General features: G+C 41.2%; 1 protein-coding gene across 12 annotated transcripts in view; it reads left to right on the forward strand.

Annotated features, from left to right (window-relative positions):
- CHD7 (chromodomain helicase DNA binding protein 7) overlaps positions 1-24662 on the forward strand; it is a 292592-nt gene that overhangs the window by 138421 nt on the left and 129509 nt on the right. For all 12 annotated transcript variants that reach the window (XM_053246208.1, XM_053246203.1, XM_053246209.1 and 9 more), the window contains one exon: positions 22264-22694. In XM_053246208.1, coding sequence (XP_053102183.1) covers positions 22264-22694 — 431 coding nt within the window. The remainder of the gene's footprint in view (positions 1-22263; positions 22695-24662) is intronic.

Here is a 24662-nt window from a genome sequence, read left to right on the forward strand (position 1 = left end):
AGGATGGGGGAGCTGCCGGGTGGAGAGGCGCCGGAGGCCGGCTCGGTGCTGTGCCGGCTTCTCGTTCGCCGCCTTCGCAGAGCCGCGCCACGTGCGCGCCCACCCCGTCCTGGAGGCGGCATTGCAGAGGGACAAGGGGTGGCAGGGAGGTATCCTGCCGCCCCAATTATTACAATAAATATGAGCGCTGGAGGGGGGAAAGCGGCGGGAGGAGTAAGTAAACCCTCCCCGCCCTTAAAGCTACCCCCTCCACCTGAACCGAACCGGCCAGGTCCAGACCGGTCCGGACGATCCGGAGGCCTTTACAATGGTCTCCGGACCGGTCCAGACCCATCCCTAGGTTCCATGAGTTGTTTGAACGAGCCCTCAGTGATTTGCTATTTACTCCTGTGGAAAAAAGATAGTAATTTCAGTTACTGTAATGGTGAGGTTAAAACCTGTTTCCCATCTCTGATACTTGGTGGTCCACTCCTTTTGAGCCTGCAGGGAAATTGAATACTTCTCCTGATTGCAAAATGTAGAGAAATGTGGTGCACCATGTAAAAGTCTTTTTTTCCACACCTGCAACCTACCTGCACACATTTCCCAACATAGTGCGCAAGGCAACATCCTAGGACAGTTGCACACGTGAAAAGTTCTGGCACTGTTGTACAGCAGTTGTGCAACTACTTAGAACAGCACACAGACCCTTGTACAGTGCTGCTTCTGTTGCAAGCATTCTTTTCATCAGAAACTGATATATGCACAATTTCATTTTTCATTAGAAATAAATGCAATTCTGTGTGTATTGCATCTGCAAGTTCTTTCCCAGCAGAACTATTCTGGATTGTTAGAGGTTTAACTCCATAAACCGCCTAGAGACTTCTGTAGTGGGCGGTACAAGTATGCTTAAATAAATAAATAACTCAAGCCCCTTCTTTTTCAAATCTGTTACTGGAAAAATGTCTCACTGTGGTGCATTCAGTGAAGTCTTTGCAGATAAAATCTCTCACATTTGGGCTGATCTGGACTCCAATATTTCTGCAGGGCCAGTTAGGGAGGCATTCAGCAATCCCTTTTGCAATACTAGATTGGATCAATTTGTTTGTGACTCCTGCGGATGTGGACAAGCAGCTTGGAGCAGTACGACCTACCACCTGTTCTTTGGATTCTTTCCCAACTTGGCTGGATTGATATAGCTGAGAGGTTGTTGGAGCTGGACTATTTGATATCATTAATATCTCACTGAGAGACTGAAGGATGCCACCTTGTTTGAAGGAGGCAGTGGTTAGATCCCTTCTTAAAAAGCCCACTCTGGATCCCCTGATGATGGATAATTATAGGCCAGTCTCCACCATGGTTGGGTAAGATGATTGAGTGGGTGGTGGCTGACCAGCTCCAAGTGGTCTCTGAGGAAACTGATTATCTAAACCAGTGTTTCTCAGTGTTTTTGGAGTCATGGACTGGTACATTTTTCGTGCACAGTTTCCCGGACCAGCTGTTAGTAAGGGGGTTGCCCCCCTCACCCCCACCCCCAGGCACCCCCCAAAAAACAATTTAGGGCAGCTCTCCGGAGCTTATTTCCAGGCGATCCTCAGAGCTGGATTATGTTCATTTCGCTTCCTCAAAGTGAACATTATCCAGCAGCGAGGGCTGCCTGGAGATGAACTCAGAATAGCTCCTGCTGGCCCAAAATTGGGGGTTGTTTTTTTTGCGGGGGGCGTTATTAGTGATGCCTCATGGACCCGTTCCCAACTCCTTGCGGACTGGCACCGGTCCGTAGACCGGTGGTTGAGAAACACTGATCTAAACCCATTTAAAATTGGCTTTAGGGTGGGCTGTGGGGTTGATATGGCCTTGGCAAACCTGATAGATTATCTCCACCAGAGAATTGTCGGAGTGTGACTCTGCTGGCTCTTTTGCATCTCTCAATGGCTTTTGATATCATCAACCATGGTATCTTTCTGGATTGCCTAAGGGATTTGGTGATAGGAAGTACTGTTCTACAACGGTTACACTACTGTGTTTCGGGTATTTTTATTATTGTTATTATTATATTTATATCCCACTCTTCCTCTAAGGCGCCCAGAGCGGTGTACTACATACTTAAGTTTCTCTTTCACAACAACCCTGTGAAGTAGGCTAGGCTGAGAGAGAAGTGACTGGCCCAGAGTCACCCAGCTAGTATCATGGCTGAATGGGGATTTGAACTCGGGTCTCCCTGGTCCTACTCCAGCACTCTAACCACTACACCACACTGGCTATTTTGCTTGGTGACAGTTGCTCTTCATAACAGGAGCTACTATATGGAGTCCCTCAGGGCTCCATTGTGTCACCAATGCTTTTTAACATCTATAAGAAACCGCTGGGTGAGGTCATCAGGAGATTGGTGCTGAGGCTTATCGATATGCTGATGACACTCAAATCTATTTATCCTTGTCATTTATATCAGGAAACAGCATTAGCCCCTTAAATGTCTGCCTACAGGCAGTAATGGGCTGGATGAGGGATAATAAACTGAAGCTGAATCCAAGCAAGATGGAGGTGCTCATTGTTGGCGGGGGGTCATAATCTGCAAGACAGGATGGAACTTCCTGTCCTGGATAAGGTTGTACTCTCCCAGAAAGAACAGGTTTGTAGCCCAGGAGTACTCTTGGATCCGGGTATCACCCTAGTGACTGTGGCCAGGAGCACTTTTTACCAGCTGCAGTTGATTTGACAACTCCACTCGTTCCTTGAGGAGAATGACCTGAAAACATTGGCATAGCCAGTGGTAAACTCCAGTTTGGACTATTGCAGTTGTTCTATACAAGGCTGCTTTTGTACATAGTATGGAAACTTCAGTCAGTTCAAAATGCAGCATCCAGATTGGTCTGTAGGGTATCCCAGAGAGACCACATTGAGCCTATTCTTAAATAGTTGTGCTGGCTGCCGATACGCTTCTGGGGAAAGTACAAAGTGCTGGTTTATTACCTTTAAAACCCTGGATGGCTTAGGTCCGAGTTACCTGAGAGAGCGCCTTTCTCTACAAGATCCCCACTGTTCATTAAGATAATCAGGAGAGGTCCATCTTCAGGTGCCACCAGTTCATCTGCTGGCAAACTGGGATTGGGCCTTCTCAGTTGCTGCCCCTGGGTTGTAGAATGCTCTACCTGTGGTTACAGGAGGATTATCTTCTTTGGAACCCTTCAGGAGAGCCTTAAAGACCTGCATTTTTAGCCTAATTATTTTTAATTTTAATCTGGTTTAAATGTTTTTTAAAATGTTTGATTGTGTGTGTTTGATTTTAATGTAGACTGTCCTGAGCCACTTTAGGAAAGGTGGTATATAAATTGAATGAATGAAATAAAAAAAAAAGCGCCTGGAAATAGTGCTAAGCAAATGCCTGTATACTGTTCTACTGTGCAGTTGCACATGTGCTCTCTTGTTTGTCTACTGGAGTTTTGCAGCATGTTGGACATTGTCTGTAATATTGAAGAGCACTTTTGCTGGTATGATGGTGATGATACTTGCCTCTGTTCAAGATACTGGAACATGTCACTTGAGACTTAAAGGACCACCGCCTTAATAGATCTTAGCGTATTTTATTTCATAACCCCAATAGGGACATATAAGGGGAAGGCTGTGGATAGTCAGAGAGAAGTGTGGACTGTTAAATCCCCTGCAGCTTGGCACTCCTCTTGCTGTCCTCCAGATAAAGAGATGACAGGAGGAGTTCTGATCCTGTTGGGTTGTCAGCAGGCCTGGAGATCAGCTCTTTCCTTCAGTCACTAAATTGAGAAAATGCCATGTGCATAACATAAAAGCTGAACAGCAGACAGTGTGATGATTTGAACATAGGTTCTCCATTACTGTCTAATTCAAACCACCTGTAGTTTGTAGAGTTAGAGAAATTTATTATGTGCAAATAAATGAGTTCTCCTAACAGCCATTGCATCCCATGCATAGTGAGAGTGTGGAAGAGCAAACATTAAAGCTTTGAGATCTACTCGCTGCACAGAAAGATTCATGTGCTTAAAATATTTATATTCCTCTTTTAGATTGTGAGTCCTTTGGGGACAGGGATCCATCCTGTTTGTTTGTTTGTTTGTTTGTTTGTTTGTTTGTTTGTTTGTTTGTTTGTTTCTCTGTGTAAACCACCCTGAGCCATTTTTGGAAGGGCGGTATAGAAAACCAATCCATCAAATAAATAAATTAATATAATATAATATATGCACAAGGCTCTACAGGGCAGCTGAGCAACTCTATCTATCTATCTATCTATCTATCTATCTATCTATCTATCTATCTATCTATCTATCATATTTTTATACTGCCTGATATATACATCTCTTGATGGCACACTTTACTTTTAGGCGGTGTAGAAAATTTAAAATAATATTTAAAAATCAGCACAGATTAAAGTACACAAAATTAAAACAGAAGAATAAAACAGAAATAAAAACAATAGCATAGAACAATTATTAAAATGAATTATTATTAAAATTAATTCTAATTAAAAGCCTGTGAGAACAGGTGAGTCCTGAGGATCTTCCTGAAAACAAACTGAGAAGGAGATGCTCTTGTTTCAGCAGGAAGCATATTCCAAAGCCCCGGGGCAGCCATAGAGAAAGCCCGGTCCTGGGTCACCAACGAGCTGTTGGCAACCGTAACCGGATCTCTCCAGAAGATCGGCAGGGTTCATGACAATGGAGGTGCTCTCTTATATAGCCTGGACCCAAGCTGGACCCAAGGGCTTTATAGGTAATAAACAGCACTTTGTATTTCACCCAGAAACATATTGGCAGCCAGTGCAGTTCTCTCAAAACCGGTGTTATGTGGTCCCTATAAAAGCAAAACAATATTACAAGCACAGTATTGGCAACAACGAGCCACCTAATAGTGCAGTGGGGAAGCAACTTGCCTAGGGAGCAAGAGGCTGTCAGTTCAAATCCCCGCTAGTATGTTTCCCAGATACTATACGGGCAGCAGCAATATAGGAAGGTGCTGAAAGGCATCAACTCATACTGCACGGGAGGAGGCAATGGTAAACCCATCCTATATTCGACCAAGAAAACCACATGGCTCTGTGGTTGTCAGGAGTCGACACCAGTTTGATGGCACAATCTTTCCTTTCCTATTGGCAGCAATAAGTCTGAGCTGAGCAATGGTATTAAACAAAAACATTTCCAAATCCTCTTTGAAATGGCAGGTATAAAGTCGCATTAGCAAGGTGGCCAAGTAAGCCAATTCCTCAGGAAGTAATTCCATAGTCTAGGTGCTACTACTGATGAAGCTGTACCTCATATAGACAGTGTGCTTCAGATGCCAAGGAGCTATTGGGCAGGGCAAAACATTGGTATAGGAGAAAGTGGCCATTAAGATTCTCTGTGGAGAGTAGTGGGGATTCTTATTAAGATTTAGATGTGTTGGAACACATTGACTAATGAAGTGCGACTGCTATATGAGAAGCACCAGTGCTGCTGATGAATTTGACTAATGTAACACCAACACAAGCTCTGTGTGTGTGAGAGAGAGAGAGAGAGAGAGAGAGAGAGAGTGTGTGTGTGTGTGTGAGAGAGAGAGAGAGAGAGAGAGAGAGAGAGAGAGAGAGAGAGAGAGAGAGAGAGAGAGAATAGACCGTCCCTTCCCCAGGGAGTGCTCTGAGCCAACTGAAAATATGTCCCTAAGTGTTGTGCAGCTTTCAGGGACATATTTTTGGGTGACACAGAGGGCTTCCAGGGAAGAAGAGGTCAATGAAATTCACCCTCTGCCCCCACATGAGTGCTGGTTCTACATTAGTCTAGAACTTAATAGCAGCACTGGTGCTTATCGTGTAGCAGTCACACTTTGTTAGGATGCTGTCTATTATACTTTGGATCCATTCATTCTGTTGTCTTGTTGGAGTTAGCAAACAGAAGGGAGATGTATTTTCATGAGGAATGAAATGAATGAGTTCCGTTCAGGATGGAATTAAGGACTCTTCTCAGCCCCAAACCACTCCCTTCTGGCCGTGTGCAAGCGCCCATAGTGTGTTAGTTGTATTTTTATTGTTCTAAAGCAACTAGGTGGCTTGTAAACAAAAAGCCAGTAGACTTTCAGACAACAGAGAGATATGTAAGTATTTATGATAACTGCAGCTTTTTTTCTTGTAACAAATTCATAGTCACATTACCTCTAATTTAGAATGGCCCTTGGAGTTCATGATTGGGGAAGCATTGAATATTTTTGCTTTCTGAGTGTACATGTTTGTACTGCTATCTTCTAACTACTGTTGATTCATCCAGTTAGCTGTTTTGCCCTTTCCTCTGAGATGACCCAGCTTTTTTGTGTGTGTGTGTCCATCGGTATGTACCCCCCCCCCATCAATTTGGCAACACCTGGACCAATATGAACCAAATTGGGTACAGCTGTAGGGACACATAGGCGTAGTTTGTGATGATGTCATCCATCCCGATCCAAGATGGCAGATGCATGAACCTTTGAGGTGCAAGTGGGCTAATTTGTGGACTGTCTAACCAATTTAAACCAAATTCGGTACAGTTGCAGTGAGTGAGACACAGGGTCACCTCAGTGGTGTAGTTTGTGATGATGTAATCCACCCCGATCCAAGGTGGCAGATGCGTAAACTTTTGAGGCGCAAGTGGGCTAACGTGAACCACTTAACCAATTTGAACCAAATTGGGTACAGTTGCAGTGAGTGACACACAGGGACACTCCATGGCGTGGATTGTGACGATGTAATCCAACCCAATTCAGGATGGCAGACACATACACTTTGGAGGTGCAAGTGCACTAACTTGTGTACTATCTAACCGATTTGAACCAAATTTGCTACAGCTGTATGGACACATAGGGATGCCCCAATGGTGTAGTTTCTGATGATGCCATCTACCCTGATCCAAGATGGTGGACATGCAAACTTTTGAGACACAAGTGTACTAACTTGAGGACTGTCTAACCAATTTGAACCAAATTTGGTACAGTTGTAGTGACTGACACACAGGGAGACCTCAGTGGTGTAGTTTGAAATGATGTAATCCACCCCGATCCAAGATGATGGACACATGAACATTTGATGTGCAAGAGATCTAACTTGTGGACCTCAATTTGAACCAAATTTAGTCCAGTTGTAGAGGCAGTTAAAGGAAAGTCAGCTGATTAGTTCTTACTAGAACAACTTGTTTCCTTTTGGGTTTGGACCAGCTCTAGTCTTTTTTGAGGTACTGCCATGGACACCTTGGAACTAGTCTAATGTTTTTGGTTGTGTAGAGTATAATTGCCCAGTAGAGTTCTGAAGAAGACAAAAGGGTACATTAAAGTGATAAAAAATCATCAGGTACTTCAGTTGTTGTCATTGGCTTCCCTACATCTATTGTTTCCTTCTCTTCCTCCCTCTCTCCCCATAGTTCACGATTTCCCAAGGATTTCCTTATTTGTCTCTCTTCTGTTCTGCCAGATTCTGCATGTCTTTTTTATAGGCTTCTACAAATGCACCTGCAGCTTACCTTTGGTAATTTTTCCTGGTGATAGGCATTTATGGAGAAGGACAAAGAAAGCGACATCTCCTAGAAAACTCTCTCCCCTCCTCTCCTCCCACCCCAGTTGGAGACACAGATACCACCTTTCCTCCAGTTATCTGGCATATGCAGAGGGTGTAGGGGAGGTCATCTTCTCACCTTATTTTGTGCTGGGATGTGCTCAGAGAAGCTAGAAAAATTGCACTGCTTCTTATTTCCATCAGATCAAAGCACAGTCAATGGTAAGGAGCTGATTTAGTCCTATCAGGGAAGGGTCAGGATAATTCACCCATCTGGTTCAAGATTGGGACACACTTGAAAACAGTGAGGATCTCTTTGAGTGCGCTCTAGCCCAACGCAAGGTGGTTGAATGGCCCATTTCTTGCCTTGAGGGAAGAAATAAACCTTTTGTCATAAACTGCTTAAAGCACTCAAAAGTGGTGAAAATCGCTGTATCAGTCTTGGAGCTTCTCTCAGTCTGGCATAGTGTGAGATGCTGATCAGTTCCCTCTCCCAATCCTGTGGAAAGGGTGCAACAATTTCACATTGTGCCATTCAGAAGTAATAAGAGAGATTCTTGCCACTTGTGAGTGTGTCCCAGGCCAGTGTAAGATGAAATCTTAATGCTTTCCAGAGGACTAGAGCAGGGAAATTATTTGCAGTGGGTTTGCATAAAGTGAGGAACTTCTCACCATATCCCAGTTCAGAGCAGGGGAGGAGAGTTGGGGGTGGGGGTTTGCTACTGGTGACAACAAGGTGGGTAGGGCATGCTGCTGCTAAGGAGGGATATAATATATCTGGAAGTTTTGAAGCCACAAAACAAACAATGGGTCTTTTCTCTCCCTCTTTCTTCTAGAAAAACAATGGGCATTTTTGGGAAAACCGAAGAATATAATATTTTCCTATCAGACCTATGTTCTATTTGCTACTTGAAGAACATAATGCATTTTTGTGTAATTGACATAAAACTGTACTGATTGATATCCTTACTAAAGTGTTCAATCGTACTACTCAGGAGTAATTCAAAAAGACATTTGTAATTGAAAAAAACTTCAGTTGCATTATTTCTAGTACATTTAGTCAGAACTAGCTGGCCTGGGTGCAGAGCTTCTGTGTTTCTAGTTCTTCTTCGTTCTCGGCCCTCCCTCTTCTGTTCCCTCTTCCTCTCTTCTGTGTTTTTTCTCTCTGGCTGCCCACATGGCCAGCCACTTTTCCCGGCCTCGCGCTGCTTTCTCCCCCGTGCCACGTTCTTCCCCGGCCACTGCCGCCTTCTCTTCCTGCCTGCCTGTTCACTGGCCTTATTCCCCGTAGCTGTCACTTTCCTCTCCTCCTCCCCTCGCTTGCGAACTCTCACGAGAGCTGCCACACATGAGATTAGCCACGGATACATCTTAGATAATTATATAGATGACAGTCATTGGTTAATGTTCAACAGTATGAATGCCTTGGCTATATTCAAACAAGAAGTTGTTTCTTAAGTTTTGTGAAAGGAAGACACTTCCATTTGGTGAAAATTATTTTTATTAACCTTCCCTTCTTGCTGCAGCCCCTTGTGCCAATAGCATACTGCCTAGGAGGGTACTCCCACTCTCAGGAACATTCTTCAGGAAACACAGGGACTGTAGAAGGAAGGGATGAACATTGTCCCACCCCCTTGTGCAGAGTAGCTTCTGATCAGAACAACTTAGGATACAGTACAGTAATTGCAAATGTACTCAAGATTAAACATACTTAATGTGTGTGTATAAAACAGATTTCTTTTTATTCTGTATAATGCCAACTTTATCGAAAAATAGAAGAGAGAATCCAAAAATCTTGAAACCTGTTCCAGACACAATACTAGGATGAGTGTATACACCGCAAGAAACAATTCCTCTTTCAAACGGCTTCTGTGCTCTTTAAAAGGCCTCCAGCCTAACAGATTACATTGTTATATTCAGTTAAACTTTAGAACAGCTGTTAATGTATCATCATCACCACCACCATGTGCGACAAGTGTCATAGTAACTGTGAATGAAATTAACTATATGTAACTCATACTTTGAAGAAGATGAGCATGATTTTAAAACTGGAGGAAGAAAAATCAATGCGCTACGCTGATGAAACCAGTTTGATAGCTGAGAATGTGGATGATCTGGAAGCTGTAGTAATAAAAGTCAAGGAGCACAGTGAAAAAAATGGGACTACTACTAAATGTAAAGAAGACTAAACTAATGACAACGGGTACAGCAACCAGCCTCAGAATTGATAATGAAGACATTGAAGTGGTGGATAGCTTGTGCCTTTTAGGATCGACCATCAACAGTAAAGGATCCAGCAGTCAAGAAATACTCTGCAGACTAGAACTTGGTAGGGTTGCAGTGAAGGCCTTGGAAAGGATATTTGCAACAACAAATATTTATCTACCACTTTTCAACAAAAGTTTCCAAAGGGGTTTACATAGAAAAATAATAAATAAATATGATGGCTCCCTGTCCCCAAAGGGCTTACAATCTAAAAGCCTAATCTACTTAACAGCGGGGTGGATTTGATTTAAATCACGATTTAAATCACTAGCAGGGTGGATAAAAATAAAAAAAATCCGATTTAAATCAAAAAAATCGGATTTTTTAAAATTTAAATCAGATTTTTTTGATTTAAATCAGATTTTTTTGATTTAAATCAGATTTTTTTTATTTTTATCCACCCTGCTAGTGATTTAAATCGTGATTTAAATCAGTTTGATTTAAATCAAATCCACCCTGCTTCACAGGGTTGTTGTGAGGAGAAGCCTAAGTATGTAGTACACCGCTCAGGGCTCCTTGGAGGAAGAGTGGGATATAAATGTAATAAATAAATAAATAAATAGAAAGAAACATAAGACAGACACCAGCTACAGTCACTGGAAGTACTGTGCTGGGTGGGGTTGGATAGGAACAGTTACTCTCCCCCTGCTAAATAAAGAGAATCACCACATTTAGAAGGTGCCTCTTTGCCCAGTTAACATTTAAATGCTGTGAAGTATCTATACCTACAAAGATTAGAATCACATTCGGACAATGGTTTTTCCTGTGACACTCTATGGATGTGAAAGCTGGACTTTGAAGAAGCAAGATAGAAAATGTATTGACGCTTTTGAACTTTGGTGCTGGAGAAGACTTTTGAAGATACCATGGACAGAAAAACAAACAAATGGATCACAGAACACATCAATCCAGAATTTTCACTCGAGGCACAAATGACCAGGCTCAGACTATCATACTTTGGACACATTATGCAAAAACCTTGCTCCCTTGAGAAGTCCATAATGCTGGGAAAGGTTGAAGAAAAGAGAAGAGGACAACCAGCAGCAAGATGGATGGACTCGATTACAACAGCAGTGAATGCACCACTAAGAGTCCTTAAAGGCCAAGTTGAAGACAGATCATCCTGGAGAGAATCTATCTATGTGGTTGCTAAGAGTCGACCCTGACTTGACAGCACTAATCAATTAATTAGCTCATACTATTTCTCAAAATGCTACCATATCGAGTTTTTCTCTAATCAGTTTTGGAGAGATCACTAGCTTTCAATTCTGAACTTTTTAAAAAAACCCAGATTCCACAGAATTAAAGGTTTACCATGGATTGTACTGTGTTAGTTGTTTGGTTTGTATGTATTTCCAAATGCAGATTGGTTATTTTCACATGCCACAATAGACAGAGGAAACTGAAGCAGGCAAAATAATTTGAGTCTTATATGTTTGTTTACAGTAATCATAACTGCTTGGTACTGTAGATGCATAGTTATTAGAAAGCATTTTGAGGGAGTGAAGGGCAGCTAAATCAGTAACTTTAAATCTTTGTCTTCAGAAGCATTTCACTCATTTTCCTAAAAAATAAATAAATAAGAACTTTCCCCACAATTTCCCTTGTCCCCTCCCCCTCCCAAAAATTTCTTTTTAAAAAACCCGTCTTGAGAAAAATTACATCTTTTTTTCCTGTGTTTTGTCCCCAGGCTTTCACTTCCCTACTATTAAATGAGTTGGAACAAGTGGACACTTTTGATAATAGGCGCATCGGATAAGATATTACAGTACCTTTTCTCTGAGTTAATTGTTTCAAACGACTGAATGTAAGATCATATTTGCCTGACAACCAGGATACTTAACGAGACTTGGGGCGGGGGGGGGGAGTTGCATTACACTTGTAACTTCATAGTTATAGTATATTTTAGCAGTAGTGAAGTTAAAGAAGTAGGTTAGCTGTGTCTTTGACATACTTAACTAAGAAACATCCTAGGCATAAACCTGTTTGTTTTGATTGATTGATGTGCAGCAGCTGTGTGCCGCTCAATATGTGGCAGTTGTGGAAAAGGCCAATTCTATGCTAAGGATCATTAGGAAGGGGATTGAAAATAAAACTGCTAATAATGCCCTTATACAAAACTATGGTGTGGCCACACCAGGAATACTGCGTACAATTCTGGTCACCACATCTAAAAAAGAGCCAGCGTGGTGTATTGGTTAGAGTACTGGACTAGGACCGGGAAGTCTCAAGTTCAAATCCCCATTCAGCCATGATACATGCTGGTGACTCTGGGCCAGTCACTTCTCTCTCAGCCTAACCTACTTCACACAGTTGTTGTGAAGAGAAACTTAAGTATGTAGTACACTGCTCTGGGTTCCTTGGAGGAAGAGCGGAATATAAAATGTAATAAATAAATAAATTGTAGAACTGGAAAAGGTGCAGAAGAGGGCAACCAAGATGATTAGGGGCCTGGAGCACCTTTCTTATGAGGCAAGGCTACAATGCCTGGGCCATTTAGTTTAGAAAAAAGGCGATTTCAGGGAGACATGATAGAGGTCTATAAAATCATGCATGATGTGGAGAAAGTGGATAGAGAGAAATGCTTCTCCCTCTCACAAAACACTAGAACCAGGGGTCATCCCATGAAATTGATTGCCTGGAAATTTAGGACCAACAAATGGAGGTACTTTTTCACACAATGCATAATTAACTTGTGGAATCCTCTGCCACAAGATATGGTGACAGCCAGCAACCTGGATGGCTTTAAGAGGGGTTTGGATAACTTCATGGAGGAGAGGTCTATCAACAGCTACTAGTCAGAGGGCTATAGGACACTTCCAGCCTCAAAGGCAGGATGCCTTTGAGTACCAGTTGCAGAGGAGTAACAGCAGGAGAGAGGGCATGCCCTAAACTCCTGCCTGTGGCTTCCAGCAGCATCTTCTGGTGGTCCACTGTGTGAAACAGGATGGGCCTTGGGCCTGATCCAGCAGGGCTGTTCTTATGTTCTTATTAAGTGCCCCCAAGTCGGTGTTGACTCTTAACGACCACATAGATTCTCTACAGGATGATCTCTGTTCAACTTGGCCTTTAAGGTCTCTCAGTGGTGCATTCATTGTTATCGTAATCAAGTCCATCCACCTTGCTGTTAGTCGTACTCTTTCCTTCAACTTTTCCTAGTATTAACCTCTGCTAACTGGGCAAAGAGGCACCTTTTTAACATGGTGATTCTCTTTATTTAGCAGGAGGAGAATAACTGGCCCTATCCACTGCCAGTATAGTATCTCCAGTGATCGGTGCTGGTGTCTAATATTTCTTTTTAGACTGTGAGCCCTTCGGGGACAGGGATCCATCTTACTTACTTACTAATTAATTAATTAATTAAATCTCTATGTAAACTGTTTTGTAAACTTTTTTGTTGAAATGCAGCTTATAAATATTTTTTGTTGTTGTTATGGACTTCTCAAGGGAGCTGGGTCTTCACATAATGTGTCCGAAGTATGATAGTTTGAGTCTGGTCATTTGTGCCTTGAGTGAGAATTCTAGATATATTTGTTCAGTGATCCATTTGTTTGTTTTTCTGGCAGTACATGGTATCCTCAAAAGTCTTCTCCAGCACCAAAGTTCAAAAGCGTCAATACTTTTTCTATCTTGCTTCTTCAGAGTTCAGTTTTCACTATTTATTTATTTATTTTATACATTTCTATGCCGCCCCAAACCAAACTACATCCATAGAGTATCACAGGAAAAGCCATTGTCCGAACAATTCTATTTGCTCTACATGCAATATATGTCACTGAGGGTTGTTATGGATACATTTCATTATTAGTATAGGTGAGACAGCAATGCATTACAGTTAAACTGCAAAACAACAACCCTGAATACAACGCAAGTCATAGGAGAAAATTGAATACACATGTGTGGAAAGAACAACAGTGAAGACAATATCATAAACTAAAAATGATAGACTTGAATTAAATACTGCATTGGACTCAGTGGCAAGAACTAGTTATGATCTATGGCCCCTAGGTTAAAGCTTGATGAGAAGGAAAAGGCATTCTGCATTCCCTTGAATATTTTTTCAATATTTCTGAAAGCAGCACACTCCTGTTTGATCCATGTTGTTTAATCAGTATTTCATAACTCATTCAAGCAATCTTTCCCACAGCTTAGAAAATATGGATGTCACAAATCAACCTATTATGTACAAGAACAAACAGAACAGGATGCAGAATTAATCCACTGAGGGGACTAGTGCAGGAAAGATTGGTGAAAGCAGAAAGCTTTCTGTAACAAAATTTAACTACACCCAAATGACTGCAATAGAAGAGTGGTAGTTATGAGGCAGAGGGATATCTTGAGCCAATGGAATTGTTGGTGACTAATTTGTGGTAGAAGTGTTTTTAAAGTTTATATTCTAATATATCCAAGCAGGTAAATATGCTGTAATGCATAACTAGCCTAGTCACTTTTACTTTACAGTTTCTGAAAATTTGGCTTCTGATATTCAGAGAATTGTCCGAATTTGTTTGTAATAATTGCTTTAACAAAATACTCACACAGTCAGTCTCATTCTTTGTAACATTACTAGTGTGTTTAAAAGATCAGAAATGTATCTGGAAATATTTTTATATTTGAAAAGTAAAATTAATTAATTTTGTACAAATACTATATCTGAATATTTAAAATTGTATTTCAAATTTATGAAGTAGTACAAGGTGTATATTGATTTTAAAAATTCTCCAACTAACTGCAAAGCCTTGAAAGCCATTCCAAGATAGCAAGTGAAACTTGCGTAGTTATAAGTTAACATAAATAACTACTTCTGATATTAAAGGTTCATGATGTGGAGATTTTCCCTACTTGCTTTATTAAGTGGGAAGGTTTTGGCGAATCCTGCACTTTGATGACACATGTTTATGGTATTGATTAAGTGTCAGACAGTCGAAATTGATGACAAAATGCCCACTGTAAAATTAAATAGAATTCCTTAAGAAAATACCATGAGGTTTGTTAGGAAGGTGGGGAGGCCCAATAATTTGCTATACTGGTATTGTGATTAAAACAGACCATCTGTTTGTTAAATGTTTACAAAAGCACCTTTCCTCTAAAAGATTTGTAGATGTCTGAATCTAATAAATACTGAAATATTTTTGGACAATTTTCACCTCTCATATCAGGCCTAGGGATGAGCCCGGACTGGTCTGGAGGCCATGGTAAAGGCCTCTGGACCGGTCTGGACCTGGGCGGTCCGGTTCGGGTGGAGGGGTGCCTTTAAGAGCGGGGAGAGGGTTTACTTACCCCTCCTGCCACTTTCCCGCTCTGGTGCTGTAATTTCAGAAGTAATTGAGGCTGCAGGATACCTCCCTGCCGCCCCTTCCCCGCTATCACTATGAAAAACTCCCAGGAGTCCTTTGTGCGCGTGCACATCGTGCACACACTTCACGTCTGTGTGATGTGCGCGCGCGCAAAGGACTCCTGGGAGTTTTTCATAGTGACAGCTGGGAAGGGGCGGCAGGGAGGTATCCTGCCGCCCCTATTACTTCTGAAATTACGGCACATTAGCGGGAAAGCGGCGGGAGGGGTAAGTAAACCCTCTCCCCGCTCTTAAAGCCACCCCCCACCCCAGTGCCGGACCGCAGTTTGGTGGTTCCGCGCACACCCCTAGTCAGGCCTTGACAACTTTTCTTTGGGTCTGAGAGCCAGCCCCCAAATTGGGGCTCTTCTTTGGGTCTAAGAGCCAGCAGAGAAATGCCCTCTGCTACATGGGAGGGCAAACTTTCTACCAAGTGTTGCATATGCATGTATGTTTATTTCAGGGGCCATCTACCTGAACACATTAGAAAACCTCATTTAAAGCCTTCAGTAGCACTGTGGAATAGATCTAATAGCAGCAACATTAGTGGCAGTGCCAACAGAAAGAGTATGGGCTTTTTCCTCATGCTTCCTATTTTATAAACTGGAATCACTGTGTGGTAGTGGGCAGCATAAATGGCATGCCATTTCCTGATAAGATTGCAATCCTATTTGCTTACCTGGAAACAAGCCTGATTGAAGACTGTTCACTTCCAAAGCATACTGAGCTGTAACAAAATAGTTTCATCTAGTTGGTTTCTACCACAATAAATATGCAAATCAAAGATCCTGACCATGACTTCTGCAGTATTGCCGTTTTTAAAAATGCTTCACTAAGGTCACTCACTTAATAACAGTGAAAAATAAAAGAGCAACTGTGGCTGCTTTTCAGTAAATGAGTCTCTTATCATCTAACCCATTTGAGCATGGTACAAGTTAACTTAAAAATATCACAGCACCAAAGATCACTACCAACTCGCTTTTTTTTTTTAAAAAAAAGGAACAGTGCTACTAGTCAGAGGACCATACAAGAGTCCCTGATAGCCAACTTGTCAGCCAGTGAGGAGCAGGCCTCATGGGTTTAGTGGGTGCCAAAAAAATGAGCTTTCTTCTTTCTCTCCTTTTCCTGCTTACATGGTGGGTATATCCCAAAGCTCCTCATTGGCACCTTTTAAAAATTGTCAGTTCTTTCTATGCTGGTTGCAGCCCTCCTGCCTTTTCCTTGCCTGAGTGCAACAGTCTCTTTCATAACTGCCTCCTCTCACCCTGCCTGGTAAACAAAGGGAGTTGGCAGCGAGAAACTACTAAAAAGGATGATCCAAGCTAGTGAAGCATGATCAGCTCGCCTCCCCACTACAGCAGTTGTTTGCATGAGGGAAGAAACAGACTGGTGAGAGGGTGAGTGAAGGTGGGAAAACAGGCAAGCCACCCTGAGGCACAAGATTTGATGGTGGCTGAACAAAAGCTCTGTTTCTCCCTCACACTGGCCTCTTGTCCCACTGCTCACCTTAGGATTTCCCAACAAGAGCGTAGTCTGAAGGCTCTTCCCTCCCAAGAGTGAACCTCAAAATGGCTCCGTACTCTAAAGGCTGGAAATGACACCAGATGCTCTGTAGCCGTAAGACAGGAATGAGGACATTCAACAGAATTAAACCACATTTTGAGATGGTAGGATGTATAGAATAATTTGAAAAGAGTACAGGAGTTGAGAGTGATAGAGAATTGAAGTGAAACACCAACACAAAAGTACTAATTAAAGAAAGAATGCAGAAGGGGAGAAGACACAGGGATTAATAGAAAAAATATCCAAAAGTCTTATAGATAATCAGTAGATGGAACTTTCTTGCAGGTAGAGGTACAGGAGGCCCTCGATTATTGCAGTTCTGCGTTTGCGGTTTCAGTTGTTCATGGTTCAGCTTATATATACCCAGCTTCAGTTATTGTGTGGGTGAATTTTGATCGTTTGTGGTTCCTGTGCATTCAGACTTCCAGTGGCAGCATTTCTGGTGGTGTTTCTGGCTTTGAGGTACTTCTGGAGGCAGTGTGGAACCATGTTGGGATCTCTTTTGATGGAATTTGAAAGATTTTGTTTTGGGGGGCCACTACTGGAGAGCTGGAGTGGCCAAGGTACAGTGCTGAATTCCTCTTTTTTTGGTTCTTTTTGGTAATTTCTACTGCTTTATGTACTGAGGAACGTATTGCCATCATTCTCATAGGCAAACGGTTTCAATTATCGTGATTGTGGCATTTATGGTGGTGTTGTGGAATGCAACTCCTATGATAATCAAGGACCTCTTGTATTGTCCCTAAAGTGAGACAGCTCTTTTGTGTGTATGTGAGTGAGAAGCATAACGATAAAAAACATGAGTACTATAACATCTCCAAAAATGAGGGAAGGAAAACAACTGGAAATTAAAATCTGTAAGAAAAAAACCTGAAAGTTTCAGCTTTCAGTAGGGGGAAATAATGGATTTAATATAAATTAATGGCCAGCATAATTTAGCCTTGCACATGCTGTGATTTTTCCTGTATAGAACCTATGTAAAAATAATGTCTGAACATGGATGGCAGGCAAGGCAGTTATCTCACCCCAAGGGCATTACCTGTATAGGTGAGGAGCTCATACCATCAGCTGCTGAAGAGACCTCTAACAACCTGAGACAATATTGCTGCTGCTGTTGTTTTTTGTTAAATTTTTACTAAACCATCTCGAATGCCTTGTCAGAAAGACTATCAGAAATGCAGTATATAAATTTGTCCAGATTGGCCTGTCAATAACAAAGTTTTTGTAAAACAAATAAAGTAAAAAATAACTTATAAAGGAAGACTGTCATAAATAACTGCTGTTTTATTAGCAATGTAATGATGGTCACTTTTTTAAAAAGCTGCATATGAGAATGGGACATCTATTTATTTAAAATATTTATACCCTGCCCTTCCAGGACACTAGTGCTAGTTTCAGCTTACAGCAATGTAGAAATGACACAGAATTAAAATACGATTGAAATGAAAATTAAAAGCTAAGCAGGAGTGACTAAGAATAAAATGATTGGATGTGCAGGTTCAGACATCACATGGAACCATGATTTATTTGATATAACTGAGGTTAGTTTGTATGTCTGAACCTCACCAATCAAAAACAATGGTTTTCAGTTAAACCACAATCTGAATGCAAGTTTTGAAATTTGTTTGTGATGTTACTGTTAAGTTTATATAGTGCCTTTCATTACAAATCATCCCAAGGTAATTCACAGCATATTAAAACAATAAAATCTATTTTAAAAAATTAAGAACAAACCAATAAAACAATAGAAGTGCAGCGCACAAAAGCAGTACAATAACAAATAAGAACAGCATCCTTTAAAATATAAAGGTTTGAGTATAAAGCCAGGTTTTCACCTGCCTTTTAAAAGCAGTGTGAGTGACAGGTAGCAGATGTCTATTGCGAAAGTATTCCAAAGCCTGGGGGTAATGACCAAGAAGTAGGGATGTGCACGAAACGGAGCTACCCATGGGGAACAATAGGATGTTTCAAGTTTCCTCATAATTCCCTATGGCTGGAACAAGTTGCACACACAAGATTTGCATTGCAATTGCAATGCATTTTGCAACTCTGTCTTGGAAAACACTGTAGAAGCATACAGTAAAAATGAACCTGTCCCTCCCAACACAGAACACACTTTTCAAACATAGTCCAAAAATGTCCAAAAAAGAATCACTCACCCAGAATCCACTGCCAGCAACAGTGCCTGTGCTGCAGTAACATCATTGCCACAAGTTGCTCTCTCTCACACAATTATGAGTCCTTACATGACTTCCTAGCACTGCAACAGCTGCTACATAGCAGCTTACTTAGCAGCAAGCATTGCCATACACTCAAATAGAGCAATGGCTTCAGCCACATTTTGACTGAGTACAGTTTGTAATTGCAGAGCAGACCAGAGTAGTGAGTGAAGCACAAGTTATTATCAAGGCCAGACATGGATCAGAAATATTACACACACAGCTGCCACTGTCCATTTCTCACCACAATACTATCTCACAAAAAAACCAAACCACAACTCAAGGAAGGAAGGCACCCAGGTTCTGCCTTTGTTAATTTGAGATCCAGCAAAACCAGATAGTTATAGCAGCAATAGCACAGTATATTATACTCTGTGCTGAGAAAACCGCAACTCAAAACTGCCTTCCTCCTCTCCTGATGTATCCTTATAGACAGGTACACTATAAGGGTTCTCTCTGCCTCCCAGTCCCTTTGAATACATCTCCTTTCTTTTGGGTTTTCCCTCCCCGCCCCCCCCCCCGGGCATTGGGGGTACAGTTGCCCATGACAGCACTTTATTTGTATGAGTATGGTAACAAACCCCAACCAAGAAGCAAGGAGATTGCAAGCTGATTGGAAGTCTGTGCCAGAAAACCTATTGGTTAGGGAAAACCAGTCCCCCCACCCCCATGACACTTGAAATGTCAAAACATTTCGAATCGAAACAGGATTTTGTTCTGAGCCTGAAACACTCGAAAACATTTCACACATCCCTACCAAGAACATCTGTCCTATGGGCACAACAATTGAGCCTCTCTCAGTGTCTACACACAGAGCAATGACCCCCTCCTTTGGGAGCAAATGGTCCTTCAGATATGATTTGTTTGTCCCAATTGTTCTAGTCTCCTATGATATCTGAACCTGCAATTGTGGATTAATCTTGGTCTGTTTCAGTATCTCTTGCATAGAGAGGGGCAAGCCCAGATCATGGGAAGTAAGGAGAAGGGGTGGGACCCAAACAAACCATCGGATGGAACTGATTTGGTGCTTGTGGCACCAGTCCAGGTTTGTTAAACAAATCTTAGTTAGGTTCTGCATTATATCTGAATCCACCTGATGAGAACAACATACCAACAAATAAGTGAGAAAAACCAGAAAATTACAGTGTGATTTTGATACAAGTAAAGCTAATTTTTCAAAAAAAATAAATGATGCAAGTAGAGCTTAACTGGTTATATGCATGAAGTTTAATGGGTGACTGGAACACTGCTGAATGATAATGCCTTTTTAATATTACAGCCATGTTGAACAGTAGCTTATGTAGAGGACCATAGTGAGACCTACAGCTATGTATATTCAAAAGAACATATGAATGCTTAAAAGTTGCATTGGTATCTTATTGATGAAATGCTTATTTTTGTACAGGTGGTGCTTTTACCTGCAAGAGCTTTTACTAGCCAGTGTGTATTTTCAAGCCTTGGTTCATAGCATCCTGTCTATTAGTTATTCCTTCAGTCATTAATATGCTAGTATCAAACAAGTCCATTTAATTTGAATAAAGCTATAAATAGGTCATTCTGCAGCTTGACAATTCCACTGTTAACAGAGAAAACTGTGTTGTGGCAATAAAGTGTGTGATAAATAAACACAGTTTATTTATATTTAAACTGTGTGATTTTCCTCTATCCTACAGGTATCTGCCACTTCTTATTTCCCTTTTTCTTTATTTATAGACATGGCAGGTAAAATTCTAGAAAATTTCCCATGCCAATTTCGCCCTCATTTCCATAAAATTTGCATTATTTTTTCTTTTAAAATTACTGTGTAAATTTTCCTGAATATCCTAAATAGATTATGATCTATTTATTCAGTTAAAAGCAAGCAAACTACTTCCAATATACTAGTTTCCCACACTGTATTTCAAAAGCTTAAGTAGCGAAGTACTTGAACTTCAGTATTTTATGGGGTGGGGAGGGATCAATAAAGACATTGCATGTACTTTAATTGTTATACTGAAACAAATTCAAAGCTTTATGTGTAAAGAAGTTTTTTATTGGAATATTCAAATATTCTCACACCCTTCCTAGGTATGATCACCTGAAGAACATTAATTACAACTTTGAAGTTGCTGAACATGTTTAATATTGCATTGGCATCCATTCACTGTTACCAGTGAATTGTATGAAACAATGCTAGACATCTGGACTAGTATTTGACACATACAGCAGTGCGCATTCCAGACTACCACTGCATTATTGATTGAGCAGGGGAAGGAATTTTAGCTAGTCTTCCTTTCCCTTGTGTGACATTTCCCTTCTAGGACATTTTGATGATATGCAGTGGGTTTGAAAGGGAAGGGAAGATGGCAAAAGTTATGTTTCCTCCCGCCCCCACCAAATAGCAGCATAGCTAGTTTGGAACTCACACTGTTGCACATGTGCAATGTTAGACCGGATATTGGCTAACAAAATTTTTTAAATGAAAATTATTTCGCCAGGACAATTGTATGGCAAAATTTTCCACTTCACATCTCCGACTAGATTATCAATAACTTTTATTTATCATTTTTCATACAATTCTTCCTACCCCCTTTTAAAACACAGCACAGTGGGCCGTTGTTATCTGCAGGGGAGTCCGTTCTTGGCTACTATCGTGGATAACAAGACCATGAGTGAATGGGGTGGTTAGATTCCTGGAGATTTAAAAAAGGCCACCAAAAGGCTGTAAAAGGCAGAAATAAGAGCAACAGTTTACCATGCCATGCTCTCCAGGTGTTCACAACCCACAGTTCCACCAATTTTCCGCTAACAATAGCAGGATTTTTAAAATTTATTTTTACAAAGACCCACAAATTGGCTCGGTTCAGCAAAATGGTGGCCAGAAAGGACCTTGAAGGTTATACATGATACCGTGGGTGCCAGGACCACGAATAATGAGGGCCACCTATAATGCAAACATATTCTCTTTGTAGGCTTATGCCTTGTATTTTTAAATCTCCAGTTCAGTCAGTCATTGGGCAGCATCTAAAGAGTGGCTCACCATTCTTGGAAGTCCCTTCTGTGAGTGTGCAAGTGCTCTCCTTGAGTGAGTGCAGCAACTGTGATCAGGAGGAGAATTCAGTGGCACAGTGTTGCACACAAGTTTTGAATGCCATCTAGTATATTTGCAATGTCCATAAAAATTCTGTGTAGCTTGCCCCTTTTGTCTCTACTCCTTTTAGCACTGCTCATAATTGTTTTGCAGAAATGTATTTAAATATTAGTAGTTAAGGGTTTCTCTCCCCCACCCCCCAATCATTCTGCCTAGGCTTCTGGGGGGAAAATGCCATTTTTTAAATTCAGTAAATGAGTATTCTAAAGACTAAATTTTAAAAATTAATTTATGTATTGCCTTCCCCCCCTAGCATTCTCCATCAGAACCCTTCTTAGAGAAATCAGTGCCAGACATGACTCAGGTTAGTGGACCGAATGCCCAGCTACTGAAAAGTGATGATTACCTTCCATCAATTGAACAGCAGCCACAGCAGAAGAAAAAGAAAAAGAAAAACAACCACATAGTTGCAGAAGGTCCCAGTAAAGGTTTTGGTAAGGAAGGCTTTCCCTGTGGGGTTGACAACCAGGATCCTACCAGGAAACCACTGGACTGTTCCCAAGAAGAGAAAAAGAAAAAGAAAAAACCTAAGGTGAAAAAAGAGCCGAAGGATCCGAAAGAACCCAAGGAGAAGAAGGAGCCTAAGGAACCCAAGACTCCCAAAACCCCTAAGATTCCAAAAGAGCCAAAGGAAAAGAAAGCAAAAAACACCACACCAAAACCCAAGGCCAACAAAAAGGCAAGGTATGTAAAGTATATTATACATTAGAATGTACTATTTTAAAAGATGTTCGGGCCATCTGAAAACATTTTGTGCATACAATAATACTCAGAAATGGCAATTTCCCCCCTATTTAGATTTCCAGGAAACTGATTTAGAATTAATTGGGTGGGAGGGAGGAATCTAGAGTGATGTTTTATTTCTGTTGGTAGTGATACTTATTTTTGTGTTTTTGGTTTGTGTATTAAATGGAATATTTATTAGGGCACAGCTACTGGCAGAGAATTTCAGGTATTGATTTTTCTCTACAAATCTGTGCAAATCTTCATATGAAGTAGAGAACAGGCACTAGGGGGAATCACCAAACCACTTTACTCTGTTTTGCTTAGTTAGAATGTTTTGTCCCATCTTGACTACCCCTCCTGTATTCTACCAAAAGAAAACTACATGGCTCTGTCGGTGCCAGGAGTCGAAATCAACATGATGGCACACTTTACCTTTATTCAGAATATAACCCATCATCATGAATAGTACTTTACTTGCAGTTTAGTTATCAGTAGTCTGTATAGTTGCGCATAACATAACAGAGAGCCAGCGTGGTGTAGTGGCTAGAGTGCTGGACTAGGACCGGGGAGACCCGAGTTCAAATCCCCATTCAGCCATGGTACTTGCTGGGTGACTCTGGGCCAGTCACTTCTCTCTCAGCCTAACCTACTTCACAGGGTTGTTGTGAGGAGAAACTCAAGTATGTAGTACACCGCTCTGGCCTCCTTGGAGGAAGAGCGGAATATAAAATGTAATTAAATAAATAAATAAATAAATAAATAATAGCATGCATACACTCCTGCCTCCCCCGAAACATATTATGCATGACTATTGGTTTGAATAAACTCTTGAAGCATTTAATGAGATATGGTCCTACCTATTAAAGGTTATGTCACAACAAATGCGTTAGTCTTCATGGTGTCAACCTTACTCTTAGTTGTCTAGGAGAGTAAACAGTTCTAATCTCATGTTGGCAATGAACAGAATTCAATTGAATGCTCTGACACTAAAGTTGAGAGGGTCTAAGTTTCCGTATTTGTTTAGCACACACTTGCAGGAAATAATTTTGGCTTAATTGGTGAAGCAGGAACAGAACTTCTGTAGATTTTGATCTGAAGAAGCATTAGTACCTGTGTCCTGGGATTGACACTTTAAGGAAAAGCTCTTTCAGGATTGAGTTCCTGTGAACTGTGAACCAGGGACTTTTGGATGGGGTGGTATAGAAATGTACTACAGGTGAAACTCGGAAAATTAGAATATCGTGCAAAAGTCCATTAATTTCAGTAATGCAAATTAAAAGGTGAAACTGATATATGAGACAGACGCATTACATGCAAAGCGAGATAAGTCAAGCCTTAATTTGTTATAATTGTGATGATCATGGCGTACAGCTCATGAAAACCCCAAATCCACAATCTCAGAAAATTAGAATATTACATGGAACCAAGAAGACAAGGATTGTAGAATAGAACAATATTGGACCTCTGAAAAGTATAAGCATGCATATGTATTCAGTACTTGGTTTGGGCCCCTTTTGCAGCAATTACTGCCTTAATGCGGCGTGGCATGGATGCTATCAGCCTGTGGCACTGCTGAGGTGTTATGGAAGACCAGGATGCTTCATTAGCGGCCTTCAGCTCTTCTGCATTGTTTGGTCTCATGTCTCTCATCCTTCTCTTGGCAATGCCCCATAGATTCTCTATGGGGTCAGGTCAGGCGAGTTTTCTGGCCAATCAAGCACAGTACACTGTATACTTTTCAGAGGTCCGATATTGTTCTATGCTTCAATCCTTGTCTTCTTGGTTCCATGTAATATTCTAATTTTCTGAGATTGTGGATTTGGGGTTTTCATGAGCTGTACGCCATGATCATCACAATTATAACAAATTAAGGCTTGACTTATCTCGCTTTGCATGTAATGCGCCTGTCTCATATATCAGTTTCAC

This window comes from Hemicordylus capensis, chromosome 4, assembly GCF_027244095.1.
Source record: "Hemicordylus capensis ecotype Gifberg chromosome 4, rHemCap1.1.pri, whole genome shotgun sequence".
In the NCBI taxonomy this organism is placed as follows: Eukaryota; Metazoa; Chordata; class Lepidosauria; order Squamata; family Cordylidae; genus Hemicordylus; species Hemicordylus capensis.